The following is a 12,023-nucleotide window of genomic DNA, read 5'->3' as shown; positions in this document are numbered from 1 at the left end:
CCTAAATTGATTCATACAATGAGTAAACTTTAAATCCTTAATATTTGTTTTCATAAACCTCTCATCTATCTTTGAAGCATTTGACTATTACTGCATTATGACTTTGATTTTTGGTCATCCCTGCTATAAAAGAATTTAGGTATGTAATTTGAACAGGAGTTTGGACACATTTGTTCATTAAGATGATTCATTTGTTAATATGTATACACTCATGAATAACCCAGCAACTGACCTTTTAGGACCCCCCCCTCCCCCACACACACCCACACCCACACACAAACACACAGTTGGTTACTGACACACTCTCTAACCATCCTGTCACTTTCTCACACTTTCCTTCCCTGTCTCTCCTCTCACTCTTTCTCTCTGTCTCTTCATCTCTGTCTCCAACACTCTTTCTCTCCTTATCTGTAGCTGTGTGCCCAGATGTTGTTATTCCTGTGTATGAACACTGCTGGGGTGTTTATCAGTTACCTGGCAGACCGTGCACAGCGCCAGGCCTTCCTGGAGACACGAAGGTGCATCGAGGCCCGACTCCGCCTGGAGACAGAGAACCAGAGACAGGTGTGTGTGTTTGTGTGTGTGTGTGTGTGTGTGTGTGTGTGTGTGTGTGTGTGTGTGCGTTATCATATGTTTGAGTTCCTTAGCATGTAGAACATAATTGGCTGTGTGTCTGTGTGTTACCATAATAGTTTAGTGAGTTCCTTAGCATGTTCCTTAGCCAATAATGGGCTATGTGTGTATATGAAGTATATGCGTATGATTTTCTGATATTTCTATAACTGAAAAAGTGTAACAGAGATTTTCATGCTACAAATGAAACCCCTTTCAACAAGCAGCCTGAGAGTTCTCTGTTAGTTAGAAAGGGAGAGAAAGACAAAGAGAGAGAGAAGGGAGATATTCCTTAAGGAGTCTGAGAACCTTTTCCTCAATACTCTCCTCTTGCTGTCTTTATTATGAGACTGCCCTTCTCATCTTTAAATCAATTTGCCTTTTCTCACCCATGAGACAGGAATTCCTAGAGGAGAGATGATATAGCAAGATTATTTGTGTGTGTGTATGTGTGTGTGTGTGTGTGTGTGTGTGTGTGTGCTTGTGTGTTTGTAAGAGGTGTGTGTGTGTCCTGTATCTAAGAGAGAGATTTTTGACCTCACAGAGTAAAGGGAAAAGGTTAATGTGCATTTCTAGAGGATATTTTAGCCAAGCAATAATTTTCTTTGTATTATGTATATTCCTAACTGTGTTCATGTTTTTTTGTGTGTGTGTGTGTAAGAAGCTACATGAGATAAGATACACAAGACCCTACATAAACACATTATTAGCAGGTGAAGTAATAAAAATGGGTCAGATTATTGTGTTCATAAGTTATTTTGTGAAGAAACTTGAGTCCTATTCATCCTGCAAAGACAACAACTGTATTAACACACATATATATACACAGGCCTATGTAAATACTTAGTTGTATATAGTAAATGCATTTGTTTCTCACCATGTTTGACATGTAGTATGATTATAGTGTGCACACAAGAATATTTCAATGAATTGTGTTGTAGACTGTTTATTTTTAGGTTGTTTTTTGTTTTTTTTTGCCCTCAACACATTTTACACAGCTTAAATTTGTCATGCCTATACATATAGTCCTTGATAAATTATATAACTACAGCATAATTGAGGATGTGGGTGTGTGTGCAGGCTTTTTAAATATGTGCATTCGAAAGATAACGGCTATTGAACTACATCACCCACGTTGCCCCTGTGCCAGGAACGGCTGGTGTTGTCAGTGCTGCCTCGATTTGTGGTCCTGGAGATGATTAATGATATGAGTAATGTAGAGGATGAGAACCTGCAGCATCAGTTTCACCGCATCTATATCCACCGCTATGAGAACGTCAGGTAACCAGCAATGGGCCATCATGTCAGCTCAAACAGCAGATTTGGCTGTAATGCTCCAATGTTCCAATGTTGTTTTATACACACACACACACACACACACACACACACACACACACACACACACACACACACACACACACAGACATATGTAAGTGAATATCTTTTTAATGCCTTGAGGCTGTCTCCCACTTTGTCCCAAAATGACATCAGAGTTTATTTACTTTGGCAGTGGACGGCCTGTTGACTTCATCCATCTGTCAGAAACAGCTCTGCTTGTCAGCTGTGATCACACTATAGCGTGTAGAGTGAGAGAGTGAGGGGCATGAAGGGATAATTAATAAATACATACATAAAGGGGGAGGGTCACTTACATCAGAGAACTGGGAAGAGGAAAGGAAAGAGTGGACCAAAAAGTTTGGAATTCATCATCACTGGAATGCTGAATAAATTAATAAATTAACTATTGTAATTTATTCTGCTTTCCAGCGAGTTGGACATTGATACAGCTTGGTTTGTACAAAGTCTCTTGGAGGAAAACACACTAATTGCGCAAGTGTGTGTGTGTGTGTGTGTGTGTGTGTGTGTGTGTCTGTCTGTCTGTCTATCTGTCACCTGCAGTATTCTTTTTGCAGATGTGAAAGGTTTTACTAACCTGTCTACGACCCTATCGGCTCAGGAGCTGGTCCGAATGCTCAATGAACTCTTTGCCCGCTTCGATCGACTTGCCCACGTGAGAGAACGCAAATAACATACACATGTACACACACACACACACTGTAATGTGACATGATGCAACCTTAACAGTGTCTTATACAAGATGAATGTTGCTGACTCCATCAGTTCGTCTCCTGTGTGCGTTGGACTATATCTAACCCACTAACCCTAGTCCACTTAACATTTCCCATCGCACACAGACAATACTTAATGCTCCTCTTATTTGAAAATGTGTGCATTAAATAAAGGCGACAAATTTTCCCCCAATAAAATAATCTTCAAAATGCCCATTTAAAATGAATATAATTAGAAAAACTTATTTTGTGCAGAAATACACAAGATACACAGACACACATGCGTGCATACACACAATAACTTATGCGCCCATCACGCTCTTACGCATGTCTGTAGCCAGCCAAAACCAGAGTGTATCTGCAGATGGTAACTGGCCATGCTGTGACAGGGCGTGAAGGAGCAGGCTGCTAATGCACTGCGGAACGATTGCTTTCAGGCTCAGAAAACTAACTGCACCGCAGACACCACAGTAGAAGGCCATATTTTAAAAATGTTTTTGAGAGAAACACATTTACCTTTATTGTTAAATATTTCCAGAATACAAAAAGGGCATACTCAGATGTATAATTTATATGTAAATATGTGTCTGTATTACACCATATCCACTCTTGCAGACACATAAATGTGCTTATAATGCACATGTCACACCCATTTGTGGATTAGGAGGCCAAGACTCATATTCATGAGAATGTAAAATAATAAGCAACCAGGAGTTGGTTCACTCATGTATGAAGCAGATATTCAAATGTGCCAGAACAGCTCATGTGCTCAGAAACTGCATCATCTGTGTGTGTGAAGCCACACATCAGCAAATGTTGGTTCTGCTCATACATGCCTGTCTGTGTATGTGCATGTGGGTGTGTAAAGATATCAGTGTCTGTAGAGAGTCTTTATGTTAAGATTTAGCAGTATTTCAGGGTTTCTGCTAGACAGATGTGGTAGACATACCAGCTCACATCATGAGAATTCTGTTTATGCTTAATCTAGTGAGGGTGGGTTCAGCAACAATGTCAGCAATTCCATCAGCAGCTGCAGTAGAGCTTACACAGAACTGAAAGAACCTCCATTTGATATTTATAGGAACATTTTGTCACTAGTGCCGAGATTCAATATTGCAATGAGAGAAAGTAGCCCAGTCCCAGACCAAATGTCCTCCAAAACATGTTAAAAATGTGTGCAGGAAGAAACCTGCCAGTCAAATTTAGGAGGCATATGGGCCTGTTCTAACTACTTTACTTCAGAAAAGTAGTGGCCTTGAAGTTGAGAAGGGAAACCAGTCTACAACATCTCACATTGAACAATGATATTAGACTTTGAATCCCTTTGAGAAAGGGTCTGTTTTGTGCTAAGAGTCCCTTGTTGCATGGATACTGGCATACACTAGCCCATGGCATATCATGACAGTTAATGTTCCTGCTAATACTGATCAACTTGAAATTCTTCAGGGACACTTCTAAAATACTTTAACAAGGCTGAGTGTCTAACCTTGCTGGGGTTAAGATGATAATGAGTGACTGTCTGAAACAATAGTGGTTCCCCCGAGTGCATGAAGTCTATCAAGTCTATCAAGCCTGGGCTTAGGTCTATTTATTAGGGCCATCACTGCATGAGATGCTCCAATAGCATCTATCACTAATTACTAATTCCAAATTACTACTCATAAATTCCATTATTATAGAAATGAATGCTAACTATACCACATACAGTTCCTCAGTTCCTGAGAAGCACTTTACAATGGACAGTCACTGTGCTCTTGTATTAGCCTGTAGCATTCATCACTAGCAGCTGAAGCATGATATTGTGACTCAGTCTGGCTAACTGTGGCAGCTTGTGGTGTTTAGTAGTGTTGAGCAGTGCTAACGGCCATCATGGTCCTTTGTTTTCAAAACTGTTTATCAAGTCGTGAGAGCAAGTACACACAGCGGCATGCACGGGTAATGGACACTAGAGCAATTAAGTGAGACTGTCATTAATGCTCTATTTGTGTTCTACATCGCAGTCTGTCATCCTGAGAATGCTACCATACATTTTAAGACGCGTGGCTGTCAGACGGTAGCAAGAGAAGGGCAGTTTGTTTTCCAAAGTGTCATTTGCTTCAATTTGAGGTAAGTCTTGATGTAACTTTATCTCACTCTCTTTCTATTAGGAGCACCATTGCTTAAGGATAAAGATTCTGGGTGACTGTTATTACTGTGTCTCGGGGCTTCCTGAGCCCAGACCAGACCACGCCCACTGCTGTGTGGAAATGGGCCTCAGCATGATCAAAACCATCAGGTAATATTAGACTAACTAGCAAACAACAGCTGAACATAACACCATGAACACCTTCCTAACAGCTTTCTCAGGGCGTCTGCAGTACCTCAATATGGTAATCCTCTCTGTATCAAGATTGTAATAAAACGCAGAATTTCAGTGATCTTTTCAGAGACCTGACACACAGAGAAGAGACCATTTAAGGGACAAAGAAGAATAAGAGAGAAGTGAGTGAGAGTAGAGAGAAACCGTTAGAGTAGTCCCGTTGATTATCTGTTGAGGCTGTATGTCAGATGAGGGGCAGTTCTGGTGCAGTAGGGGGTGGATGGTGGGTGAGGGTTTGGGTAAAGATCATCAGGGCAAAGGCTGAACCTTACAATCAAACACAGCACTCTCCCTCCAGACTCTTGCACATGCACACCCACATAACATACAAGTTTTATAACTATGGTCACTTACTGAATCAGTGATACTCTGAAGGACTTAATTTTTAAAGCTAATTTAGTAAACTTCTAGTTTTATTATTGGTTTAAAGTTTACTGAGTTTAATGAATGAAAAAAGAAAGGCAGTTCATTTTATTCTAGTGTACTCTTATATATATATATATATATATATATATATATATATATATATATATAATCTGTTGTCATTGATGTCAGTTGTTCGGGATTTTCAGCATGCAGCAGCATTTGTGCTACATATGGTGTGTGTGTATTAATTTGTCCGTGTGTGTATGTAGATATGTGCGTTCACGTACAAAACACGACATCGACATGCGTATCGGGATTCATTCTGGGTCAGTCCTGTGTGGGGTTCTGGGACTGAGGAAGTGGCAGTTTGATGTCTGGTCATGGGATGTCGACATTGCTAACAAACTCGAGTCTGGCGGCATACCTGGGTGAGATATACAGACACACATGAGTTTAATATTTTATTTTTAATCAAGGCCATTTCCTAATCTGTTGTATTTTTTACAAGTATGAGGGTCAATATAAAACTTGTTAAAAGCCCTTACCAACATTCCTAATCCAGTTTAAGAGGTTAGTGTTTGTTGCTGGGGTTTGTGTTAATGGAAGGTTGATTGTGTTGCTGGTGCTGCCTGCTGCAGACGGATCCACATCTCTAAAGCTGCCCTAGACTGCTTGAACGGAGATTATGAGGTTGAGGCAGGCCATGGAAAGGACAGGAACGACTTCTTGCGCAGACATAACATCGAGACTTTCCTGATCAAGCAGCCAGAGGAGAGCCTTCTCTCCCTGCCTGAGGACATCATGAAGGAGGCCACCAACCAATCAGATCACAGAGCATCTACCACCACATTCACAGAAGGCACCTGGAGTCCAGAACTGCCTTTCCACAATATCGTGGGCAAGCAGAATGTGAGTTACAAACATTCTAACACACACACACACAGCATTCTGCAGCATGGTCTGTGACACAAACAACAGAGCATAAGTCTCTCACAAACATACCCACACTACTCCACTGTACTTCAACATTGTGTAGTGCAAGTTTAACAAAAGACACACTCAGAAATTTTATTTCGTAAATATAGACAAAGAGATCAGGACCTTTAGTCATTATCTGGCTAGTGTGCTATACAGTTTACTGTGCTATACAGTTTAATTCCTAAAAATAGTTCAAATTATAGTGCATTAATCATTTCATGTTACTTTTTTGTTGATGTTCTTCCACTCTTCCAGATTTTCACTTTTTAGGCATGGGACAGATCAAGACTGAATGGTTTCTAAAACATATTTCTCGCATATTTCATGACATTTGTTTGAAATGATTATTTATTTATTTCTATTTAATTAATTAGTTATAAGTCAAAGTAAAGTACCAAAATGAAATAAGCATTGCTATACAAGTTTAGCCATATACTTAACTACTAGGTATATAAGGATTTTAAAAAGAAGGAAACACACGATGATTTCTGAGAGCAAATTCACAAATACTTACCATGAAGTGGAAGCAACTAGATATGTTTAGACCTTATTTATGGAATAACATTGCCATAAATCCTTTTTAGAATTGAGTGATTAGAGGTTGTTTTTGAGCCAGTATACTTAAGATGAAATGTGTGATTTTAGGTCACAAGTAGTATTTTATTCTGTTTAAAGTAATAATGACACAATCGAATACAAAATACAAACCCCACAGGGTTTAATAAAATTTTTTAATTTTGGTTATGTGACCAATATTATCCAATATACAAGAATCTAGATGGTTATAGAAGATACTCTGTTCTGGATAGTACATTTTCTAAATGGAGCAGAGCAGTGCGTCACAAGTTTTAAGCAACATATTGTCTGTTGTATAAAGGTTAACGGCACTATTATAGGACAAATCTAATTGTGATAGTTATTTGGACGGATCTATATGGAGCAAAGTAGTGTTGAAGACTCTGTGGCGTGCAGAGGGATGGAGTCCTGGATTGGTATTTTTTAAAGGTTCCAAATGGTGTAGAAGGTTCTAGATTGTACAGAGAAATATTGTAAAAAGTCATGTAGAAGGTGCTAAAAGGTGTAGGGCAGTGGTGTAGGTTCTTGGTATGTGAGCAGCTGCTTGTAATGCAGAACTCTCTTGTTCAGTGTGGGCTGAGTTAGCCGGCGGTTGCTATGGAGATGTGTTTAACATAAGGGAATGTAGTCTTTGATTAGTGTGGTGCTTTTGTTGTTTTTGTCATGCAGTCAGCTCTGAAGAACAACTTAACACATCAAAGAGCTCCTACCACATGACTGAAAGGATTATCAGCCAATCTCACTCCTGCACAGAGCAGAAACCCCTCCTTCATCCTGGTTGTTCATGTTTGCAGGAAGAGAGTGTCCTTGCATGTGTTTGTTTTTTAGAAGCCTTATTTAAGGCAAGCAGTTAGTGTGCAGTGTGTGTTTCTGGGTCTATTGCACTGTGCTGTATGGCATTTGCAGGTTAGGAAACTGATGCAGCGTACATGCACTGAAATGATAAGGCAAGGGTGCGGGTGCATGCGTGTGTGTGAAAGAGGGAGAGCAAGATTCTGGTATTGGTCTCCATGGCAACAAGGATGTCTGTAAGGCAATAACAGGATTCCTTTCCCACAGTCTATCCACTCCTCTTTTTGATCACTCTTTCCCTCATTTCTCTTCTATTTGCTGGTCTTTTCTTTTTCTTTATCTCGCCTCCTCTCATCTTTTTCCTCTCTCTGTTCATCCTTTGTCCTTGGCAAGATATTCTGCCGTCACACTGTGTGCACAAGTGTGTGCATGTGCTGGTGGTCCATGGATCAGTCTATGTTCTTGCTTGACAGTGATTTCAATAATGGATGCTGTCCGTCTTCCTTAAAGAACGTGCACACACACATCCACATACACTCTTCACCAGACTGCTAGAGGCAGGTTGGTTTGCTCTACTTGCAAATCGCAGTGTGTGCATACATAGGGGACACACTGTAGCAAACAAAGTTCAGCCATACATCAAGAATCTATAGCTTTTTAGATTCTCTGCTTAGCACACATAGCTTTTAACATTTTGGGGGGACGGTTGAACTTTCATATAAGTCAGAGTTCTAATGAAGATACAGCAATGGCAAATACCCACCAAACAATTTTAGAGACATGAAATTTTAGAAGTGCATGAAAACACTTCTTCACTTATGAGTGCTTGAAAGCCTGAGCACTGGCCCACCAGTGTGTTTAGAATCTCATAACTGAGGGTCCCATACAAAATGAGACTTTGAATTGTGGTCAACTCTAACTTTACTTGTAAAAATGATCTTGAGCTACAGAGAAAATTTTCATGTGTATGAGCGTGGAATGGTGGCCAATGAGAGAAAGTGGGTTCAGGTTTGGTGCATTAGCTGTGCATCACTGTTCATCTTTGCTGGGACGGAATGAGAGAGTGGAAGTCCACTCTGAGAGCAGAACATAAACTGGGATTATTCTGCTCCAAATCCAAGCAGCTACCGGTAGATTAATAGAACCTAATCCTTTAGCACTGATGCACATCAGGCCATAAAACTCCAATTACAGAATATCATTTGTGTTTGATTGCACACACGTGGTACACACACAGACATTACTTTACAGCACAAACTCACCACTGCTGGACTTGTTACAAATTGATAGAGCTATGTTGTATTACTGGGCTAACATTGTTTAGGGAAAGTTAAAATATAAGCATGTTCATAATATCTCTGTCATGTAAAGGCTGTGAGGGCCAATTCTAACCTGTACAGTGAACTAGCCTGGGAAGCCACAGAGAGGGGCCATCTTACCTGTAGTCACCTTCTGCCTCCCCTGTCCTGGTGGCCTTTACTATAGGTCACCGGGGCCATCTTACCTGTAGTCCAGTTCTGCCTCCCCTGTACTGGTGGCCTTCACTCTAGGTCAACAATCTTGGGCCAGAACCAGTGTTGAAACCTCTAGCTTGGGTAATTTGTTCAGCTTTTGTTTTGGATTGTCGGACATTGGATTCCCTTGGAAAAATCAGTGTCTAACCCTAACCACTATGTTAACATTACATCCTTCCCTCCTGAGAAAAGAGAAGCAAAGAAAAAAACATTATTATTATAACTTTTAATAATGGTACACAATGCTAGAGCTGAGGCTTCCTTCTCTATAGCCCAATAAGATTGATATTTACTAAGCTTTTTAAAACTATGCAACTGGTCTATCCACTCCTGACACCTCTGGCTGCAGCAACACCACACCTACCCCACCTTGCATGCATCTACAACCAACTTGAAAGAAACATTGAAAGCAGGGTCACAAACACAGGGTAAAATGCTAGTATTGCTTTGATCTGTACAAAGGTCTTCATCAACAGTGTCCAGTGAAACTGCCCACCTTTTCTGATCAGACATGTCAATGGTTCTGTCACAGCTGAAAGATTTGGGAAGAAATGCTGATAAACCCACACATCCTTAAAACCCCCATGAATTCCCTTTGAATACTTGAATTTGGGAAGATCTAAAATAGACTAAACTTTGACTTGTCTATGTGGTGCTTTTCCTTGACCCATCTGATATGCTAGGTGAGTCCCACAATTAGGAAAATGTACTACCATCTGAAACTTATGAAGCCATCCAAACATCTCTTGTAAATGATTCAAGTGATCCCACCAAGAATCACTATAAACCACTACATCGCCTATGTAAACAATGACATTATTTAAACCTGTTATAACTTTACTCATTAACCTCTGAAAAGTAGCGGGTGCATTTTTTCCCTTGCAAATGATAGGACTTTGCAACATTATAGGCCCTCTGGTAGAGATCACTTGAGCATGAGCACACAATGGCACCTGCTAGTATCCCTTACCCAGTATATTACCTAATTACCTAAAAAACATTTAAAAACTTGCTCTGACGCATTCTACTTTAAAAATGTATTTCCAGACCTGTGCATGGTTTTGACTGGTCTAAAGATTCAATACTCTGCAGCCCCTCTGTGAAATGGACAGTCCCAGTAGCAATGGGCACTTTTGAGTAGTGTACAAACTCAGTAGAGTTCTGCATTTTTAAACAGGGATAATCTGGCTTTAGTAAATTGACATGGCAAAGCCTAGTTTTCTGATGCTGGTCAGGGGTACGAATCATATAATTGCAATCACTGACTTTCTTCAGCACCAAGTAGGGTTCACAGACTCCACCACTGAGACTGTTAGCTTGCATTTTCAGCATCAATACCTTGTCTGCCACAACAAAGCACCTCCCTAGTGCCTTTTGGTCATACTGCTTTTTACTGTGTGTCTGCGCCTTCTGCAGAATCTGCCTAGCAACCTCATAGGGTGACCACACTGGTCTTGAAAAGTGTACTGTAATAGCATGCCTTCACTTTCAGGTTTCAGAGGAACATCTCTTTGGCCACCTTCAAAGGGCCATGCACCTCATGGCCAAAGACTCAAAAAAATGTGAATTCTGTGGATTCATTAACAGCACTGGATTGCAAACAACAAAAAATAATAACAGCATACCAATCTGCTGGGAATTGCACACAATATGTGTTGGGTCTAATCCCCTTTCACCCCTTGCCCCTACTACTTAGCCCTACCCCTCTGCTTTGTGCATTAATGTCTAGGGGTAAAGGGTCTTCAGATCTTTGTTGCGATGGAGGGGTAAGGTGAAGTGTTAGGCTACATGGCCCTCCAGAGGTTTTTCAGAGGCACATTCCAAAAAGAGGGTTATGAGAAATTTGTCAGAATGCATTATGAAAAACTGGAAAAATAGTTGCACAAGCAATCAAAGAAACCAACAAATATAACTATTTTCTCCATTATTAGAGATATATATTATGATACCCATTGTATTAACTTCCTTGTTGCAATGTATTATGGTCCTTTCCTTCACACAATAATGAGAGAAAAGGGTTAATATAGAATATATAATAAAGCTTCCAGGACTGTATGCACTTTAATATTTTGCAATGGAATTACTTCAGGGAAATGGATTGTAACATCCATAACAGTCAAAAGATATTCATACCCCTTCCATGTCTTGGAAGAGGGCCTACACAACTCTATCAAGAAAAAGCTCAATACATACAGAGGATGATATAGTGGGGTCATTGAGATTTTCTGATTTGGCTTTCCAACCATCTGACACGAATGACATTAGTGGCATAAAGCCAATACTTCAATGTAGCTCTGGCCAATAAAAGTGCTGCATGACTTTCTGAGTTTTGCAAATACCTCTGTGCCCTGCCATAGGTGTTTCATGTGGCAAACACAAACATCCTTTCTAAAACACTGGGGCAGCACAGTCACCTATTCTAGATTGTTTGTGAATGTCTATGGCCATCATTTGAAATTCTTTTCTTTTTTTATGAATGAGGCTTTGGCAATCTGTAGGGAAAGAGAAAATGTAATCGTGTGTGCCTGAAAGAGAGGGAGAGAGATCTGTACCATCTTTTTCTTAGTTATGTTCTTTGATGGGTCCTTATCTTGCCGTGTAACCCTTCCCCATATATTGACATTACCACAGCCACACAAACACAAACACATGTAATGCACTACCCATAGTTAGAAAGAGGCTCTGTCCCACTATGTGTGGTGGGTGAGAATCAAGCAGTATCAAAGCAATATTCTAATGCACTTGTCTACTCACTCA

The 12,023-nt window shown here is 40.2% G+C and overlaps 1 protein-coding gene across 2 annotated transcripts in view; it reads left to right on the top strand.

Annotated features, from left to right (window-relative positions):
• The window catches only part of adcy8 (adenylate cyclase 8 (brain)), a 38,563-nt gene that overhangs the window by 12,439 nt on the left and 14,101 nt on the right, over window positions 1-12,023 (top strand). For both annotated transcript variants that reach the window (XM_027020864.3, XM_035528641.2), the window contains exons 2-7: window positions 415-564; window positions 1,763-1,893; window positions 2,512-2,623; window positions 4,829-4,956; window positions 5,676-5,834; window positions 6,045-6,315. In XM_027020864.3, coding sequence (XP_026876665.2) covers window positions 415-564; window positions 1,763-1,893; window positions 2,512-2,623; window positions 4,829-4,956; window positions 5,676-5,834; window positions 6,045-6,315 — 951 coding nt within the window. The remainder of the gene's footprint in view (window positions 1-414; window positions 565-1,762; window positions 1,894-2,511; window positions 2,624-4,828; window positions 4,957-5,675; window positions 5,835-6,044; window positions 6,316-12,023) is intronic.

Source organism: Electrophorus electricus, chromosome 11 (genome assembly GCF_041902795.1).
Source record: "Electrophorus electricus isolate QZ-2024a chromosome 11, ASM4190279v1, whole genome shotgun sequence".
NCBI classification, from domain to species: Eukaryota; Metazoa; Chordata; class Actinopteri; order Gymnotiformes; family Gymnotidae; genus Electrophorus; species Electrophorus electricus.
Note: the sequence above shows the minus strand (reverse complement) of the source record. Positions and strands in the feature narration are given on the sequence as shown.